This window comes from Stegodyphus dumicola, chromosome 9, assembly GCF_044657685.1.
Source record: "Stegodyphus dumicola isolate Sdum_Otavi_A_Nest chromosome 9, ASM4465768v1".
In the NCBI taxonomy this organism is placed as follows: Eukaryota; Metazoa; Arthropoda; class Arachnida; order Araneae; family Eresidae; genus Stegodyphus; species Stegodyphus dumicola.
Window position 1 is genome coordinate 113749981 of NC_140776.1, and position 22076 is coordinate 113772056.

General features: G+C 30.7%; 2 protein-coding genes across 2 annotated transcripts in view; one reads left to right on the forward strand and one right to left on the reverse strand.

Annotated features, from left to right (window-relative positions):
* metro (membrane palmitoylated protein 7-like protein metro) overlaps positions 1-10033 on the reverse strand; it is a 64316-nt gene extending 54283 nt beyond the window's left edge. Inside the window, exons 1-4 of the mRNA XM_035367080.2 lie at positions 9906-10033; positions 9564-9661; positions 6105-6223; positions 258-335 (exon numbers count right to left, since the gene is read on the reverse strand). Coding sequence (XP_035222971.2) covers positions 258-335; positions 6105-6223; positions 9564-9606 — 240 coding nt within the window. The 5' untranslated portion in view covers positions 9607-9661; positions 9906-10033. The remainder of the gene's footprint in view (positions 1-257; positions 336-6104; positions 6224-9563; positions 9662-9905) is intronic.
* Positions 10034-10226: 193 nt separating this feature from the next.
* The window catches only part of Frmd5 (FERM domain containing), a 59594-nt gene continuing 47744 nt past the window's right edge, over positions 10227-22076 (forward strand). Inside the window, 6 exon segments of the mRNA XM_035367078.2 lie at positions 10227-10499; positions 13917-14021; positions 14158-14200; positions 14424-14440; positions 14442-14503; positions 20418-20515. Of these exon segments, the coding sequence (XP_035222969.1) occupies positions 10404-10499; positions 13917-14021; positions 14158-14200; positions 14424-14440; positions 14442-14503; positions 20418-20515 (421 nt within the window). The 5' untranslated portion in view covers positions 10227-10403.

The following is a 22076-nucleotide window of genomic DNA, read 5'->3' on the forward strand; positions in this document are numbered from 1 at the left end:
TATGGAGAGTGAATTTGGGTGATTGGTTCAGTCGTTCTGTGCTTGTAAGTTAGTAGGAGACTTGACTGTATTTGAAAGCCTCTTGAACAGTTGCTTGTCAAAAAAGGAAGCAATATATAATAAATATAAAAATATTGATGCTTATTAAAACTTTGAGAATTGTTCTGCATGTGGCTGCTACAGTTTAGAGTATTCTGGAAATTTGGCCATTTCTTGTTTAGTGGTTACATTAATATGCAAGTACAAAAAATATTTACCTCTTCAGAAAGACTAGCACTTTGGTAAGCTACTGGTAATACCTGCCGTCCATTATAAGTGGAAACCCGATTGTGTACCTATAAAATACGCACTGCTCATAAATAATACTTAAAAAAAAAAAAAAAAATACAAGAAACAAAAAAATTATACAGCAAAAAAAGTGGGGACAAATATGACCAATTATTTTATTTTTACAGCCAGTGGATACTGTTCAGTTAAATTATGTTTAAATATAAACCATATAAATCTATGTGCACTCAAATATATATGTGATACACATCTATACAGGTTGGCTGTTATATTGTGCATACTAATTCTAGCAAACGTTGAAACCAAGAAAGCAAATAATCCAAAAGTACTTAAGAATTAAGTTCTTTAAACATAAAACATAAATAGAACCTATCTTAAAAATTCAGAATCAAAACTTCATTACTAATCTTACTTGACTCCTAAAATATATACTGATTCAACTGTTAAAATGCAATGTAAAACAGTTTAACTAAAAAGTTAAATCCCGACATAAGCATCAATTATAATGCACCAATTATGGGCAAGCATAATGTCACAACATACTCATAATATCAGTACTTTCAATTTAAGGTAATACCAATTGATTTTTTTATAAGCCAGCTTTTGTTGGTACTGTTCTGATATCAGGACTGGATTCAGAAAAGTATGTAAGCATGTATGGATGGATATATGTATTTATGTATACACATACAAATACATGCATACATTCATATATTTCTGAATCTGGTCCTGATAACAGAACAGTACCTCTTTGTTTTTATGATCAAATCTATAAATTAACTGTAATTATTGTTGTATTTTTTCTTTGCATTTTGGGGAAGGAAAAAATGAGTTTAAGAGCTGTAGAATCGAATTTGTGACTGGCTCATTTACAGCTGGTTGAGAGATTAGGTTTGGCTAACTGGATATGGCAAAGCTCTCGAAGACTCCCTGCCATGCCTTTGTGAAGTATTTTCTAAGAGAAACTGGCTCATAGTCACATCTCACATAAGAAATACCATGAAAACTAATTAAGCAGTCAGCCTATACTTGAAATCAAGGTCCCCGCCCCAGTACCATAAATGGTCCCCCAATGCTGCTGTAATAGGGAGACAGGCGGCAAACATTTTAGAATTTGGAAAAGCAATGAGTAGCAAAATTAAAGAATGGTAATATTTTTACAATTAAAATTTGAACTGGGCAGCAGAATTTTTAGAATTTAGGGAATTTAGCACGTGCAGAGATTACATTGGGTGGCAAAATGCACAACACTGACCCTGCTTGGAATCGGACCCAAACTGAACTCTTAGTATTCAGCAATCTTAAAACTGGTCAACAGAATTATTATCTGGTGTATGGAAAAAAGAAAAGATGGATATGACGAACAAAACAGATAGAAGTGTGGCTCAGAGTTCCACAGAAATGGCTGGTGTAATTTCAGCATGATTTCTGTTAATTTCAAATATGCGAGTACCAAAAGTTATAATTATATATCAATTCTTCTACATTCATTTAGGAAAACATGCATTTTCATCTAGTGAAAAAGATTAGAAGTCATAGTGAAGAACATCAGAAGATAACTCAAGCTAATGTACATAACTATCAATCCTAAATATCCACTTCTAACTCAATGTTTTTTTAAATAAGATAAAGAATTTCAGAAGGACAGTTTCATCACTAGGGCTAAAAAGTTCTGAAAATATAAAACTTAGCTTTTTAAATCGTTTCCACAGAGTAAAATGACTAATTTGGAAAATATTCATCATGCTTTTTAATAAGCTAAAGGCAAAACCTTCAATGTCAACACTAAATTTTTTAACTGAAGTCAAATACTTTAAGTTTTCCCTAAACCTCTGAGAGCAATTACTAGACAAATACTGATTAATAAAAATCTTATTTGGTAAAAGAACACTTGCTATTAAGTTTGTAAATGGCCTGAAGAAATGATTAATTGTTCACATCTCACAACGTGTAAAAGTACAGAATATATCTCTAAATGCATAATAAACATTTTTCTAACTCAATAGTCATCTCTACAAAGACCACACAAACAGTTAAATTTTATACTTTCAAACAATTTTACTCATAATGCTAAAACTGTTAAAAAAAAAGTTCTTTCAATCTTTTTTTACAAACTTTTCAATCTTTTTTCGGGTCACTTTTAAAACATTTAAAAGTTAGGTTAAATATTGACCCTTACTATGTGCTAACATTTAGCAAATGTACACAGATGCCTAAGGGTTATGGGCTTTGATTAAAGATCTAGGATTTAAATAAATTTTTGATAAAGACCTAGGATTTACTTATATATAAAAACACGTTTAAACGTTTATACAAATCTTATCCTTAATTGACTAATAACAACAGTTTGCTCTAGCAATAGATCTCTAATTCCTAAATAACCACAGTTTTTAATGCAATTAAGGTGTAATTTATTATTTTTAATGAATAATTCTTTCTGATGTCTTACAAAATACATAAACATGAATACAAATATAAATTAGCCACATTGGCAGAAAACAGAAGCATTTAATGCAATGAATTTATCTAATTATTAACCTGGAAGCATGTGCCCTCATTTGAGTTAAACATTTGCATGCACTGGTCCAAAAGACCAGGCTCATGTTTTTGAAGAAAAAACCGTAAATTTTCAGGTAAAAGGTGTTTCATTTATACCAATAATAAATTTTATGATCAAACTTAAAAAGTATGCAAATTAAAATTTTTAATTTCACCAAATAATTTTATGAAATAAAATTTCTTAATGGAATAGAAAAACATATTTATTAGCATAGGGGGGGATAGTGTACCTTTACTCTGTATCAATTCTTATTTTCTGGAACTACTCTGATATGCGCCCTCAAGTCGCCAAATATTTTTGGCGAGAAACTTCACGATGCCATATTACTATCTAAATTTTTTGTCTACATTTTGAACTTTTAGCCTAAAATGTCTCCAAAAATGCGGTTTTCGCACATGCAAAAACTACGTTTTGAACACACAATTTAGCTAAAAATCCGAAACAAAAACAAAATATTTAGATAGCAAAAACGTAAAGTTTCTAACCAAAAATATTTGACAAGAATCCATGTACACAGCGACATGTTTTAACTTAAAAAAATCTACGAATTGCACAATGTAGGCAACGAACGAATCTACAAACTACGCACTCCTTGCTTTAATAAAATAACATAACAACAACAAACTTCAAATAACACCATGTACACAGCGTTCTGTTTCAACTTTAAAAAACATCTACGAATTGTACAGTCTAGACACTAAACAACAAAATAAACTAAAATAAATTTCAAACAATTTAAAAAAAAAAAACAACAATAACGACAGAAATTCATACTAAAGAACCAATGAACATAGCATTCTACAAAATAAGAACAAGGATAAAATAAAATGCACTTACCATGAATTAATGCGTTTTCGAATAGCAGAACTATAAATTTTATACTGCCTTTAACATGCCGCCACATAATCACTATTGTATTTACATGACAGCCAGACACACTATCCAGAAAATTTATACTATGGTTCACAAATAAATAAAATCACAAATCCCTACTTCTATCATGCACTGCCATTAAAAATAATCTCCCAGACCCTCTTTCCACACTTCCAAATACCCACTACCTCTCAACAGGATAGCCACAATCATATTTCCTTTTGCCGAACTTCAATTCAACAACTACCATTTTATCTTTCCCTCCCATCTTCTCAGACACAGAGGCGAACCAACGAGCTCCAGAGAAAGATTTTTCAACGTCAACAGGGTTGCCATAGAACACGCAATCGCCCCAAAAACCAGCGCAGAACACATATCGCCACATTTGGTGAAATTAGGGCGTATATTAGAGATGTACCATTTTCTTTATTTGTACTATAGGCACAGACAAAAAACACAATTACAAAGATTAGCAGCACTCTGAACAAAGTGTTGTTGTGTGTTCCAAACATAAATATTTTTAACCTTGACAAAACATTTTCATTTTGCAGTGTTTTTTCACAGAGCAAACACTGCATTATTTGTTCTTTTAATGTTTGATATTTTTATTTTCCCAACAAAGCAATATATGTTTTTCTCATTTTTGTTTTCAGAATTTATAGCAGTTTCTGAATCAATACCATATGAACTAAAAATTTGTGATTACTTCCATTCTCATTTTCTTCAATAAATTCTTCACCAGTTAATACACCTTCTAATAACTTTTGCAGCATTTCTTCCTTGCACGGTAAATTATGCAACATGTTTGCCACTTTTTATATTATCACAAATCAGCTATGTAATACCAATAAAAATAAGTGCACTAGGTCTAAAAAACCCAATATGATCAAAAACAAAACTTGGGATGAAAGCCCCAGTAAAGCTTCAGAAATATAAAGAGGGTAGAGGGTGACTTTGGATGTGACTACCCTGGATCTCAACAACGTGGGTGAAATAGGCATGATTTAACAAAGGTTTGTTTAATTGAGCGGGTCCACTGGACCCAGAGCATGTGCTAGTGAATTAAACTTGAAATTTCCACATTCGTGTAACATTCTATACAATTAAAATATTCCCATATAATTAATTAATATTAAAACAGATTCTCTTACCTTCTTTCTCAAATTTTAACTGTATCCAAGATATATTTTATATATTTTTAACTCTATGTCCAAGCAGTAATATCCATTTCGACAGAATTAGATTTACTTTCTGTTACATTTAAGAGATTGATAATTACAAATCCAATTCAGAATAATTCAAAAGTAGGAACCTATACCATTACAGATATAATACATACCTATATTTTAGACCTTAAGCCTCACTAATTAAAATTTAATTGATTACAAAATAATAACTCAAAATTTTCTAAAATTAGTCATTTTTTCAAGTAAAATCTTATGCTGCCACTTTTAACGCAGGTGAAAAAAAGTTATTTGATTAAAATTTTGATACACAAATTAAGATCTGGACTTCAATTAAGTAAAATTACAGGATTTTTTCCCCCCTTTTAAGTTAAATTAAAGTATTTCATGCTTTCATATGAATTCACATTTACCCACAATTCAAGAATTTTCTCAATGCTGAACAGTTTAAGTTCCTCATAACAGATGTTTGTATCTTCTTAATTACAGATGTTTAATAACACTATCTTAAAAATAAAAATAATAATGTCAAATTATTAGAAATATTTAAATATTATTATATTTGCAATGAAGCAGCAACATCAGAAACAAAGTGGGATATTTTCCTGTTATGTACCTGGCATGCTTTTTCAAGTTCCTGAAAGAAAAGTCAAACACATGAGACCCAATTATCCCAATTATAACACTGTCTGTGGGCCAAACCATTTGTGTATGTGTGTACTTAATTTAGTACATTTAATTTTGTGTTTACACTTAAAAAAAAAAAAAAAAAAAAAAAAAAAAAAAAAAAAAAAAAAAAAAACATCAAAATGTGTGGCAAGTGTATAACAGAAATGTACCCAAAATACAATTAAGGCAAATATTTACCATATTTCTATTTGTCAATAACTTATTTCCATATATAGAATAGATATAGATAATTATCTTAAAAAATATATAAGCAGAACATTATCTTAGAAATAATTAGGAAATTAATTAAACAAGAACCTTTTAAAATCATAAAGTGCTGTAAATTACATTCATAACTATTACTGACTTCATACTACTATTAGAGTATATAAAATGCATTTTTTCCCTTTTTGTTTCAATAACTTATTCACAATAAAAATGCATTTATTCAAATAGTTTAAATTGGTTTTTCATAAAAACTATGATTTTAATTCAAAGATAATTTAAATATAAGTTCTTCATGAACTCACAAGAACTAGTGCTTGAAGAGAATGGTTTTGAAGTAATTCTCTCAAAAATATAACATCAGCCTGCCTGCTATCAACCTTCTGGCAAATCTGATCCAATGATACCAAAAGTCTTTGAATATCTAAAAGAAAGTCAAATATAACAACTTAGATAAGACCAAACTAAATGTAATATTTTATCAATTCAAAGTTTTTTTAACAGTTAGATGCATTTTTTATTTCATCTTAGTACACTTATGTAATAAAGAACACGATAATGAAATAACAGTTTGTCTAATCATACCAAAAATAAGCAATAAAGTACTCATATTCAAAATGTGATTATAGCTGGTGAGTTTATAGACTAGGAGACTCTTAGCTTATACAGATCATATTAAAGTTTAGCTTCTAAAGTAATACGCATACTGGTAAAATATAAATAATTCTATAATTCATCAATTATGAAAATATTAATATAAACAGGAATTATTATTAAACTAAATAGGAATTGTTATTCACATTTGAGAGTCATATTCATAAGTAAAAGTTATTTTATAGTCTTACTGCAACTAAAAAAACTTGCTAAAATAAAAGCTAGATTAACCCAATTAAAATCAATCATAATATAAATTTAAAATCTCAAAATTAATTTTTAAAGAAAACTGAGAGGCTTACACAACAAAGAATTGATTGCATTCTGTATTATGAATTTTCAGAGTACTTTTAAGGGCTGTCAGACTGGGGTTTATCTGAGCTAAGAGAACAGGTTTCATGTGTTGACTCGCTACGCTATGCATGCAGTTAATTTCAACTCGCTATGCTATGGGAAAAAACTACTTTTGGAAATCGGTCCTTTAAGTCAGTTGTCTCCTTTAAATCACATAAACCCCAGTCTGAATAGGCATTAAGATGTCATTATGATCTTTATTTCAGTCTTACAAAAACAAATATACTAATTCCTAATCATGCTTTTCAATGAAAATAATACCAGTTTTCTGACAAGATTAAATACACATACAGAATTTTAATGATAAAAATTCACAAGGTTTCACATATTTAAATAATAATAATAATGCCATTTTAGTATCTTAATTTTTTATCAAGTCACTAACAGATTATGTATAGATATTGCAAAAAAAGTTTCAGAAGTACTTTAGCCTATAAATTAATAAATAAGAGTATACTACTGAATTTTAAATGCAATAAGCATTTAGTTTATACATTACTTCAAAAAGAAATTAAGTTTTTGCTGTAGAGTTTTATATAATTATGTAATACATTTAATTAAAGCATTTTTATAATCGATAATTGAAAAGTATTTATTTTGAGATCATCAAAATTATGTGGAAATAAATATTTGAAAATGTTAATAGTTTTAAGGCACTTATTTTAGAACTAACTTACAACCAGATTATATTTAATTCATAACACCTATTTGCATGTGATAACTAATAAGGGATAAATATCACTATTATCTAGAACTAAAAAAATAAGTATTCTTAAATTCTTAAACATACTCTAAACTTTACTGGTAATAACTTTTGAGAATTAAACATAGTGTTCTATCAAAAAAGATATGCAAATATACAGTACATTTTTCAATCACCAAAATTTTAAAAGTTAACAAAAGTTGGAATTTTTTGTATTGATATATTATTCTCTAAATTATTAAAAAAGCAATGAAACTGAACCCCTTTATATTCAAATACATAACCTGTAACAAAATTAATGCATATCCTATCACAGATTATAAAGAAATGTGAAAGCTCAATTTCATAAATTACTAACAACAACACTAAAATAAATGCGCAACTATTGAAACTAAATAAAATAAAAGTCAAAACCGGTTGATCTTTACAATATGGTAACTGGTAGTTTGGCGACATTTTGGAGGCGATAAAGGTTACTACCTGGCACTTTGGTAATAATGTGAGCAGTACTCAGTTCCGATTACGCATTATTTCGTGTGAGGGAAATGAGAGATCATTGGATATGTCATGTGATATTAATGGACGAATTACGGTTCTTTAATCGGAAAAGGGGGGGGGAAATCGGGAAAAAATCTGGAAATTTTGTATTTGGCTTTATTCTGTGTTGTGTGAAACAGTGTTCGTGAATTTTTGGATCCCATGGCCGTAACCAAAGTGAATTCGAAATGGGTATTTATGTATATGTTCTTTTTACCGGGTTTAAAGATTGAGAAAATTGTCATGTATTTTCGTGAAATTTTTCTAATTTATGAGAAAAAAGCAGTGTACAAGGATATAGTGAAGAGTGTGCGCAATGCCATTTTTGTGAAATTCTGGGATGTTTTTTTAAGTAAAAATAAGTCGGCGTGTACATGGTTTAGTGATATTTTAATTAAATGATAGTTATTTTGTGAATTTTATGTTTGTAGGAATTTGGTATACGTTTAAGTTGAAGTAAACGTGCATGGAAATAATTTAAATATTTGATACTAAGTATTTGTAACGCTTGCGGTATGAATTCGTTGGTGACGTATATAATGTAATAGATGATTTAGAGGTAAAAGTTTTTGGATATTTTATTTATTTTATATGTGGAAATGTTCATATTTGGAAAGGGTAAATACTTTTTCGCGATCAGGTAATTTCATATATGTTCTTTTTACCGGGTTTAAAGATTGAGAAAATTGTCATGTATTTTCGTGAAATTTTTCTAATTTATGAGAAAAAAGCAGTGTACATGGATATAGTGAAGAGTGTGCGCAATGCCATTTTTGTGCAATTCTGGGATGTTTTTTTAAGTAATAATAAGTCGGCGTGTACATGGTTTATGTGTATGTGTTATTTTGAAAAACGCGTAAGGAGTATGGTATTGTGCACTTTTTCCCAATTTTGCAGTGAATATTTGTCATGATTAAGCAGTTTTGTTAGATAAAATTTCTAGCATAAGTGTAATTTGGCTAGTAGATTGTTGGAAGAAGTGTTCAGTAGATAAAAAGAAAAGAAACATGTCTTTACTTCGTGAAGACAAAATGGCAGCGGGAAAAAAAAATAGAGGGTTGCTGTAGGAGAGTTGGTCGCCAAAAAAACGCCAAGTTACCATAATGTAAAGATCAACCTCAAAATCTTTTTTCAGAAGATATTTAGGACCAATCTTTAAATAATAACATTATTCAAAATTAAACACGAATCAATAAAATTACACAAGTAAATAAATAAAACCAGTCAAACAATTTTAAATCAATCTTGCCTGCACGTCATTCTCTCTTTTTTGAATATAAATTTTCATAAAATAAAAAAGGTTTATAGATTTGTTTATAGAAGTAGAAAAAATAACGACATAACTTCACCAGCTTTAAAGCTTAAAATGTTAATCTTAATAATTAAAATTACATTTACGATTTCAACAAATTAATACAGAATATGCGATAACAGACAAAATTTCCAAGTATTTTTTTTTTTTTACATAAAAACTTTTCAGCTAACATTCTTGAAATACATAAAACATAGCAATTACCTTTATTACAGATATCAGTGGCACCCCCAGTTCCAATGACCATCTCAGATAACTAAATTTAAGCCATCACCCCATTTTAAAAATTAATTTGGAAGACACTGAAAAAGACAAGTTGCTAATTAAGAAAAGATAACTGACACATTTCAAATAGTTTATTTCCTGTTTTTTTTTTTTTTTTTTTTTTTTTTTACTTTTCTTTTAATAAAACATTTTTTAATGAGAGGCATAGACATGAAAACTTCAAGCCAATAAGACATCTACTAAGATTTTGCTTTGCATGAAACAACAATTTTTAATATTTAAATCTCCATAAATGAACAAACACACATAAAAAAATCTTACAATACAGTTCATGAATCATTTAAAATGCAGGTAAAATTCAGGAAGTTCGGAGACAAAATACCACACATGCGAATCAAAACAAGACATGATGATACAGACGCTAATCGTATCCATCAGTTAAGAAAACAAACTATAGCAACTATATTTCAAAATTTTTACTGTTGCTTTAGTCTTCTGTTTAAATTCAAATAATAAGAATGTTATTTTTTTTATAATATCTCTTACTAATAATTTATAAAAATTCAATTCGTAGATTCAATTCGGAGACGTTCACTTAAATTTTTAACAAATGCTAAATAGTGGGAAGCAAAAGTAAAACAACTCAACTTATTAATGTCAATTGTAACCTGCCATGTTGAGTGTTTTAATTTGACAGTTGTAAATACCGTGTAGAATACTGTCCTTTTAACCGAATCACATAGACGAAGTTCATGATCGTATTCTTAATCATTGGCCCAGTTTGCTTGTTTATATTCTCAAATTTTGGCTTAAATTAAAATGTTTAAATTTGGAAGCAAGAAAGAGATAAACATTGATTACAAATGTACTATAAGACTGTTGGATGATACAGAAGTTTTGCAATGCGATTTTCAGGTAATAATAAGGGAAAATGTTATAAAAACGTTCTTTCTTTTTTATAATAATTATTTTTTATTCATTGTAAAAAACTGCGCATTATTCGCCAATGGAAACTTTAATTTTGATCGCTTTACTGTAAGCATTTGCAGCAAAGTTGTAACAGACTAATTCCATTTTATTATTTTTTCGTTCAGTTTTCTTAGAATTGTTTTCTTTTTCTATATTATTATTGAAATGCAGTTTTGACCGTCCTAATTTAAGTTTATCCAGGTGATATATGCAGAGTTTAGATGGGAGAGAGGTCTTACATTTTAATTGCCCTAATGTAATTTATTACACGAAACATTATTTTCAAAGCAAATCTGCATAATTATTTGTATTTTATGAAAACAGTTAAAATTTATCAAGTTATTAAAATAATATTTAGGAGATAAACATCTTAATTTTTGAATTTGTATTCAACAAATGTTTTCTGACTTTTCAAAGATTTAATTTCATTATAATAACTACAAAGAGTTAATCACAATTGCATTATAATATATATATATATATATATTAATAACTCTTAAACATATTCTAAATTTTACTGATTGTACCTTTTGAGAATTAATCATTGCTTTCTGTCGAAAAGAAATGGAAATATGCAGTAAGTATTTCAACCACCAAAATTTCAAAATTTAACAAAAGCTGGAGGAAGCATTTATGACAGGCAATATAGATATTTCATCATGAAGTTTTATTCTCTAAATTGTCAAAAAAAGTAATGAAACTGAATTTTGTAATATTCAGATATATACTCTGTTACAAAATTAATGCATATCCTGTTACAGATTAAAGGGAAATGAAAAAAAGCTCAGTTTTATAAATTGATGACAACAACGCTAAAATAAATAAGTAATTATTAAAACTAAATAACTAAAAGTCGTAAGCTTTCGGCAAATATTCAGGCCATATTTTTAAATAAAAGCTCACATTATTTAAAATTAAACACGACTCAGTAGAATTGCACAAATAAATAAAACTTGTCAAATAATTTAAATCAACTTGTTAATGTGTTATGAGTTGTCATAAAAACTTTTGCTGTAGTATAGTAATACACAGAATCTTTAGTTAATTTTGCTCTCTTCAATAACAAAAGCATTGATGATTCGAGCAGTATAAATCTGTAGTATCTAATATGCATGCATCATTAATTAAAAATGTTTTCAAAACCACATTATGTTTTGTTTAATCTATGTTTAGAAATACATCATAGAATAACAAACGTATTTTGGAGATGGTAAATCCCACCATATGTACTCTCGTATTTTTCCTTCTTGTTTTACTAATTTTATCATAAAAGAAATTGAAATGGGAAAATTTTACAAATCATTTTATTTCGAAAAGATGCAGTTACTCTAACAAATGAAAAATATTCATAGATTACTAGTATTACATTATCACAATATTATTTCTTTAAAAGGAATCTAGATTTCTGTAAAATGCTTGATAATATTAACATTACAACATCATCTAATAAGATGTTCATTTCTGCTTCTTTGTTTCCTGAATCTTACCTGTTTTTAATGGTCACTGTTACTTCCCAGCTCTCAAATCATTTAATTCTGTTGGAACTGTGATCTGTGTCCATCAGCTATAGCTTGCAAGTCATAGTCATCATCTTGATCAGCATTCAATGTCTTTCCCATGTGCTTCTTCAGAACCATCATTAGATATTCTCGTTTTGTTGAAGCTCTTCACTGTTATTGCCTAATCAGACGGATACCATGTACCCAACATCCGCAAGAAACTCAATAAAAATAACCACTATGCAGGAAAAAACCATTTTAAATTTAGGGATGCTCGCTTTCTGAATGCCTTCAGGAAGGGGAAAATTACTTGGATATTTTTAATTCTTTTAGAACTTTGTATTCAAGTTGTTAAGGGGATCAAGTTTTTTGTATCAAAATGGTATTAATAAGTATTTTAGATTGTTTTTTTTAAATAGTTTTGTAGGTATATATAAATTATGCATGCAATTTAAAATGTTCTTTTGAATATTTTATGTCCTGTAAATTTTAATAAGATAAAATAAAAATAGTCATATCCATTATTTAAAAAATGTAATACATACAAGTTAAACAAGTAAGTGGATTTATGAGCTGCAGATGTGTTAATAATTCTGTAGCACTGGGAGCTTTAACAAATGAGCTGTCCACTTCATAATTTCTAAATACCATCTTAATAGATTTAAACTGATGATCTAATATCCGGAAAAATCCCAAATCCAGAATCATCGAAGTCCCGACGATTTTGGATTTCGGACATAATAAATATATAGTATTTATATTTATACTGAAGAGTCAAAGCATTATAATCATCTACTCAAAAACACTTTGTGCAACCTTTAGCCTGCAAAATAGCTGCAACTTGCCTTAGCATAAATGCCACAAGTTCCTGGTAGATGACTGGAGACAGGTTGTACCAAGTGCCTAAGCAGCACTCATGCAAAGTTAAGATATTTGAACAAGGTGATGTTTGAGCTCTGAGCTATCCCTCCATGGCATCCCAAATGTGCTGTATCAGGTTAAGATCTTTTGAGTTAGGTGGCCAAGATATTAATTGGAATTCATCTTTATGCTCTTCGAACCACTCCAATGCAATTTGAGCCTTGTTACATGGGGCATTGTCCTGTTGGAAGATTCCATTTCCAGTTAGGAAGACACATACCATGTAAGGGTGCAACTGAAGTGCAGTTATGTTCAGATAATCTGCAGCTTTCATGGTCTGTTCTACCACAACTAAGGATCCCATTGCTGCCCATAAGAACATTCCCAAAAGCATAATACTGTCACCTCAGCCTGTGTATGATCTGCTACACAGAAGAGGGGAAGCAACTATTCACTTCGAAGATGGCATACCCTGGCAAGATCATTGATGTGACGAATGAGAAATCATGATTCATCTAACCATGCAGCTGTCTTTCACGTATCCGTGTTCCAGTTCCAGGCCCGCAATAGGCATAGGTGACAAGGACTGTACCAAATTTGCTTAGATAGCAACCTTTGCCATCACTCGCAAAAGTAAGTGCTAAAATATTTCCTTTCCTTCTCCAGCAGCAGTGAAATACTATTGCTATTTAATTATGTGCCCTCTACGTCATCTAGGCGTGTTCATTGAAAAGTCTGGGGATGATCATGTTTTTGGCTTGTCAATTTATATTTATATCCATTGCAGCCTGCTGGAGTAAAACTCATTTCCAGGGCGACCCACATTTGGATTGGAGAGGCCTGATATATATCATACTTCTGATTATGGTATTTCCTGTCTTAGCCATTTATTTTTTCATTCAGCTGAAGTCCAGTTTTAAGGTTTCTAATTAATTTCTTAATTTTTACAGTTTCTTTTTCATTTCAATGTATGTATTTCAGTATTTACATTTTGTCTCCCAGAAGTGACTATAAGGGACAGTACCTGTTGGATTATACATGTAAAGCCCTAAATCTGATAGAGAAAGATTACTTTGGATTACGATATGTGGATTCACATAAGCAAAGAGTAAGTATGGAATGTATACATTTTCTTGATTAAATGCTATTTTTTCTTTAAATTAGGAAACTAATATTTTTTAAAGTTCTAAGTAAAATTTATCTTTAAAATACATTTCAACTTTATTCCTTTTTAATAATTTTAGCACTGGTTGGATCCTACTAAATCCATTTTAAAGCAAGTAAAAGGTAAAAAAAAAAAAAAAAATATTTGGTGTATTTAAAAAGTTTTCTTTCTTTCATATTCTTGTTATTAAATAGTTAATCTTCTTGTGATTTTACTTGACAAATTATTCAATTCAGATATTTCAGTAAATGAGTAATGTGGTTAATATTTTGTTCTTAGAATGTGATGCATAATAGATGGTATGCAAACCTGATTGCATATTTTTTGTTTGTTTTTATTTTTTAGGCATGAATCCAATTGTTTTTCTGCTTTAGAGTGAAGTTTTACCCTCAAGATCCATATAGGTTAAGAGAAGAAATCACCAGGTTTGTTAGTTCTCATATTCAATGTATCTAATGGATGTCAGTTATTTTCAAACGGAGGTAATTTTCATGATAAAATGTGATTTAGTTTATTCTGTTAATTTATATTCTTCTTCTGTACTGACAGTTTTTGAAAAATGAAGTCCTCATAACTTTTTATTTAGAAAGTTCTTCTAGCAAAAATGAGGGAGCCTAAGAATTTTTGCCTCTGATGTAGAATTGGGTGCCCCTTCGATTAGCAACAATTTTTTTTTAATTTTGGCAATAAAACCTCACTTTTGGTTACCATACTAGTTTTTAACTTTGTTTTAGCTTATTGGTTTTATTTAAATGAAAATAGATTGATGTGTACATGGACAAATTTAACCCTTTCACGACGGCGCCAACTTTATTTAAGATGCTCGCGCGGGATGGAAGGCAATCGAAGGCAGTCACCGTACAGGACAGAGATTTGGCATCGCTAAGCCTAATTTTATAAACTTAGAAATTCGTCCATGAAGGCATCCCGTCCCTTTAGGCAGATAGCCCTCGTGTGCTTTTGCCATAATTGAATAACCCATAACCATAATTTTATAAAAAAAATTCGGAAAACAAAAGTTTCACTTTTAGGATCGTAATTTTTGGTATCATTTTAGATTATTACTTGAGTTCTTATACAGTCAAAAGTCATTAATTCGGACACCCATAATCCGGAATGATCTATAATCCGGATCTCAAAGCTACAACCTTTCTGCGCATGCGTCACGTTGACGCATGCGCATAGCCGTTTACGCGTGCGCGTAAGAACTTTACGGCTGCGAATATGCATGTGCGCATGTCCATAATATATTTACGCATGCACGTTTAATGTATAACAGACGGTATAAGCTGAGCTAAAATTATCTAATTCAGTTAATGTTGCAGATTGCGTTGTTCCTTAATCTTCGAATTGGATCCGACTTATTATTTTTTGCAGACTGTTAGAGCAATTTAATAAAAGTAAGCTTGAACTTTCGATTATGTCAAATAGAATTTCCAATATATATTTACTAATATGTAAAGGATATACAAAGCGAAAGTATGTTTCGAAATCCGAAATCTGTTTATCAATTTCACACTGCTTTGCAGCGAGGGGAAACGCCGCGGCGTGCAATGAATTGGAAGTTGATCTGTCAGCACTATCCTTATCTTCAGGGCAGATGTTTTTATTTTATTTGGCTTATAATTCCTTATTAAATGTAGTATTTCATCTCGATGTACTCAATCTTTGATATGATTTAAATCAAGTTCCTCGTCATTATAATTCACTTTCGATAGTGAAGAAAGTGACACAGAGGTTATTGAAAACGAAAAAATTTCGATTGGCAAATTAGTCGGTATTCTCGACTCAGCAATTATAGGACTTGAATGGCGGAACTTTGTAACTAAACAAGAAATTATGTCTGTTTAATAGAATTAAAGAGAAAGTATTATCACATGAAACGAAGCAACTTAAATAACTTACATTGAAAGAAATGTTTAATAAAGTAAACAAATAAATATTAAGCTTTTTCTTTTTGTAAATTTTGATACCTTTTAGATCATAATTGCTCTTTATTTTATAAATTACGGTTTCATATTTTTAATTTTGTAATTTCTGCATGCCATCTTACCAGATTTAAACTGATGATCTATAATCCGGAAAAATCGATAATCCGGAATCTCCGAACTCCTGACGAGTTCGGATTAATGACTTTTGACTGTATATGTTAAAATTAGCACCTAATAACGTTTTTTTCTTTATTTTACATTAAAATATACTTAAAAAAATTGCTTATCTTGTAAAATAATTTTTGGAAGCGCTATTCAAATTATTGCAAAGTTTTAATTGATAAAATCCATCAGTAGAGTTTAAAATTAATAAAACAACTCAATAATAACTATTTACAGTAAGAAGTAACAAAATTTACAATGAAGACTGAGTGTGGTAAATTTCGAAGAAGTATCACTTTCTAACTCTTAGAAAAAGTATCACTTTCTAACTCTTTAGAAAATGAATCATTACTCTCATCTGTGTTAGTAAATGGTTCATTAACCATATAAGTGTATTCTTCCTCTGATAAATAGCGCTTTCCCATCATATTAGACTGGAGGGGGAAAAGAGAAGAAACGGAAATATAGCTGAAGGCAATGCAAAATGTTATAGAACTCTACATAGTAAACCATACACAGAAGCGGAAAAAGAAATATAATAAAAAAAGTAATTGGATACAAATCAAACACGAAAATGTTTATATTAAAAACATGTGGTGATTTAAAGAGGCCACCTCTGTTTACGCTTCCTCCCAGCCCTCAGAACAATTGATGAGTAAAATACCAAAGTCATGCAGAATATATCGAACTCAAGGTCAGGAACCTAAAACTGTGTTCATTTCAAAAGTAATGGACATAGGATGCCATCTAGTGGCCTTCAGAAAAACATTCCAGGTTAAAATGCATATATGTATCACCCATCCTCTGAATGCAATCTCTAGTGATGCATGGATGGGACATCTGGCTGTAAGAGATGTTCTTAGGGAATGCGTATATGGAACGCCTGTCCTGAAAGGGTTAAGGCAGTGCACAATGCCTAGTTTGTGCAATTCTATGATTTTTTTTCAAGTGAAAACAGATCGATGTGTACATGAAAGCAGAGTTTGTGCTATTCTTTGACTTCTTATTTTGGTTTCATGTAGCGGCCATCATGAAATTGTGCCTTCCTGGCACCGATCTTGGCATCAAAAAAGAATTGTCAAAAAACAAGAGACACCCAATTGTAAACTTTTACCAGAATTTTTTATGCAGGAATAGAACGTTCAACTTGCATTTCTCGATAATTAAAAAAAAAAAAAATACATATAATGCAAATTTTAAAGCTATGAGAACAAAATTAGGGTTAAGAATAATTATTTATTGAGCTTTTGCAAATACAGTGGCTAATTTTAAAGATTATGATAAAGAAGAATACTGCTGTAATCTAAGTAATCTCTAGCATCAGTGCATTGTTGCCAATATGTAGCAAAGTCTTTTATGCTATATTTGTAAGTAAGTGTCCCTGGAAGTGTTGATGTCCTCCACTGATTGTAATGTATATATACACTGAAGTGCCACTGAATTAGGGATAACAAGGGCTATGCAAATTGTGTAGCTCTGCACATCATTTATGCATTTATGCCGCATATATAGCTGATAGTGTTGTTGTTTTGAATTAGTTGTTGTAATTCCCAGTATGGGTAAACTGCCTGATTTAGACACCTTCAATTGCGGACAAATCGTAGGTGCGTAACGCATGGGCCATTCGATTTCTGGAATCATCAGACAGCTAGGATTTTCAAGGTCGACAGTGTCAAGAGTATACCAAGAATACATAGATGGTGGACAGAAAACTAGTGATCAGGCAAACTGCAAAGGACAATTAGCCTTGGTTGTGCTTGATGAGAGATGGCTTAGTCATATTTATTGTACGTAGCCAGCAAAGCCAAGCATTAGCTCAAATTACCCCCCAGTTGAATGATGATGCCAGTTGTACAGTCAGTAAATGGATGTTCACTTCACCGTATGGGTTTCGGGAGATGTCGGCCTACGAGAGTACCATTGCTCAATGCTCGCCGTCAGGCTGCATATCTTGCTTAGGCAAGAGAGCACTAGAGTTTAGAGGACTGGAAACAAGTAGCATTGACTCAAAACGAGTCTTGATTCCTTCTACTTAATGCCGACGGGAGGCTGAGAATATGGCGTCAGGCTCAGGAAGCCATGTATCCTGCATATCAGGTTGGAACTGTACAAGGGCATGGTGGCTCAATCATGGTCTGGGGTGTTTTTTCGTGGTACTGTTTGGGATTGTTAGTGCTTGTACCAACAACTGTCAATGGAATTCGGTACGTAGAGTTGCTTGGTAGTCACATCCATCCGTTCATGCTGCTCTGTTATCCGCATGGTAATGGAATTTTCCAGCAAGACAACTGTACCTCTCACAAGTCCCGGTTGGCTACTTGCTGGTTGGATCAGCTTCCTCTGACTTTTCTGTCATAAATTGGCCACCTAGAACCCCAGACTTAAATCCTATCGAGCATCTTTGAGATGTTTGGGAACAAGGCCTTAGCACCAACAAACTTTACTGAATTATGTACAGGTTTAGCCAATATTTGGCAAGCCATTCCCATGGAACGTTTCCAGAGACTTTTTGAATCTATGCCTCGTCGTGTGGCAGCCGTTATCAAGACCAGAGCAGGCCCAACTCGTTACTAGGTTGGTATCCCTAATTCAGTGGCAATTCAGTGTATGTATAACTGATGCATCGTTGGCAAAGTATTTCTTGGACTAGGGGAATAAATGACTGAGGGGGAAAAATTGTAATTTGTTGGAGAAATGTTAGAAGTGTAACAGAGAATGAGGCAGAATTTTATATCCTAAATTTTTGATTTGCTGTACAGATGTACATAGTTGTGCATCATTCTGAAATGATAGAGATTCTGAAGTGATAGAGTGAAGCATCAGTTCACATGTGTTGTCTCTCTAAAAGCATAATATGTCATACTTTCGGTACATATTTGTACATTACTGAGCTGCATTTATCATTTCACGTCATCAAAGAAATGTACAGTGAATAAACTAGCTGCAAACCATTACATAGTACATGCATCTTCTTTCTGCCTTTGGAGTCCTTCCTGGAGCATCTTTTACTTCTAACCACAACAACAAATCTATGTAACTGTCTAGAAACATCCACTTCTCATCCACAGTTACAATTAATTGCTGGAACCTTTTTCTTTATTTCTTCTTAAGAAAGAATAACAGTATGTTTGTGAAGCACCCACTGCCATGCCTCCTTACTTTTTCAGCTATTGCGAAGTACCAAGAATCAATTGAAAGGTAAGTGTACAATTAGTATCTGGGCAATCTCATACACAGTTCATCATGAAATTAATTTGATCAAATCCTTTAATTTATTCAAAGCAGTGGAAGAGAGCTAATGGCCATGAATTTTATTCTGTAGCTTCCAATAAATTTTCTGAATGTGTGGCAAATACATCTCTCAATAATTTATCAGTGTTTTTTACTGAAGCCTTTGCAAAGTTTCCCATTTAAATTTTGTAGATATTTAGCATATATTTCATTTCAGATTCAGCATTTGATATCAGTAATATTCAGTGCTTAATGCTCTTTGAAAACAAAATAAATATTATAGTTGCTTCACCCATAAGTGGTATTATCATATGATAAAGTTTGCATAAACCTCAGCACTTGCTTTCTTATATAATCTGTAGAATCCGTATGTCATTTAATGGCCTGCTGCTGTCATTTGCAGCAACCCAGTATTTAAAATTTCAGTGACGTTTAGATGGGCAATATCTGTCAGAGCATGACTAAAAATATTATAAGTTGTATTTAAGCAGTAAAATTTAATTTTTATAAATTATTCATTTGAATAATTTCTCAGTAAGCAATATTGCAGCTCTATCTATAGATTTCAAAACAATCATAACAGAAATATGGCCTTAATCTTATTTATTGATGCTTGCTAAATTTTATTACATATCACTAATTGATCAATAGAGTGTTTCCAGGTTTATTCAGCTTCATAATTTTAAGTTATTTGGGTGATATTAATTCATCAATTATAATCAATTTTATCATCTTTTGAATTTAATTCATAAGAATTTTCCTGTATTTTATGTATTCCAGGGTTTAGTTGATATAATCAAGTTTTGAAATGTGAATGCAAGCTGCTGTTTATTAGCCCAAAGCTATCAGTTCAGATAATTTTGTGCTTTATGCTTGATATAAGTCAAGTATATATCACCTCTTGAAATTATAGCTTATTCAGTTATTTTGGTTGAGTACATACAGGATGTCATTTGTCTATTATATTTTGACAATGAAACTGCTCATAAATATTTTAATAATATTTTTATTCCAGGTATCAAATATTTCTGCAGCTAAGACGTGATCTTCTTCATGGTCGTTTATATTGTTCTCAGAGCGATGCTGCTTTACTTGCTGCATATATAATTCAGTGTAAGTATTTTATTAAAACACTTGTATATTTGTATTTTGATATGTGTCGGTTTAAAGTTTTTTTAATGTTTAATTTATTATTATTATTATTAATGTCAGAAGTCTTTCATTTTATAAATGATTGTCCAAACGAACATGTGATGATACTTACTGTAGACCTTTTTTTTGGGGGGGGGATATTTTCAAAAGGTAAAGAATTTTTTTTTTATACTTTCTGTTTATCTAAATCTCCAGTTTTAACATACATTGAAATTGCCATGATTTGTGCTATTTTGAGGTATACTTCTGACAATAGCCAACCCATGCATGGGTGAACAACATACATGTTTAAATACATGTCGATTTATATGCTTTATATTTAAATGACTGTAAAAATCTATTACATATAGAGTTTCATTTTCTTATATAAAATTTCTTGTTTTTAATAAAATTTTTCTGCTTATTATTATTTATAAATAGAATTGTACCTATGAGCAATAAAGATAGCAAAACAAATGTTTTTGCTTTTGAGTTATATGCTTTTCATGAGGTATTGGTAATCAGAAAATACCACATTTTTTATGGATTTAAAATGCTGTAGATTTGATCTGATCAGAAAAAGACCATTCTAGATAATACACTAAGAAATACAGACTCATCGAGACTTCAATTCTGGATTTGGGATTTTTCTGGATATTAGGTCATGAGTTTAAAGCTTGTAAGATGGCATGTAGAAATTATAAAATTAAAAATATGAAATCATAATGTATGAAGTAATGAAGCATTTATAAAGCTTAATATTTATTTGTTTACTTTATTAAACATTTCTTTCAATCCAAGTTGTTTAAGTTGCTTCGATTCTTGTGCTAATATTTTTTTTTTAAATTCTGCAGACAGACATAATTTCTTATTTAGTTACAAAGTTCCATTGTTCAAGTCCTGCAATTTTCTGTGTCTGGAATTCCAACTAACTTGTTAATTGAAGTTTTTTCATTTCAGTAACTTCTCTGTCACTTTCTTCACTATTGGTAGCAGTATTTTCTGGATCTAGAAACATACTGCAGATTTTGCCGTCTGTTAATTGGGGCATTGTCATCACAATGAATACCTTCTGTTATATCATCTTCATTTATTACCGCTTCTCCACATTTCTTTATAAAATCCATTAATTGGAAAATTTTACCTTTGGTTTATGATATCCAAAAGCCTTCACTTTTGTGACTATCATATTCATCAACCTCACCATGAAACATGCTAGCTGGCCATAAATTTTGCCAAGCATTTTTTGAAGTATCTGGAGGCACATCTTCCCACAATCTTGCGATGCTCTGCAAAGCAGATTTCACACTAAAATGTTTCAAAAATTCTTGAATAGTTTTGCCATTATTCAGGAAATTTAAAATGGATTTTAAAAATTCTACTTTATATTCGCATTTCAGCGCATGCACTATTCTTATATCCATAGGCTTGAATGACTGATGTACAATTTGGAGGAAAGACTAATACAATTACATTATCTTTCACTATAAACTTTAAGTGAAGTACAACTGTCTACAATTGGGAAAATTTCAGGAATTCCGGG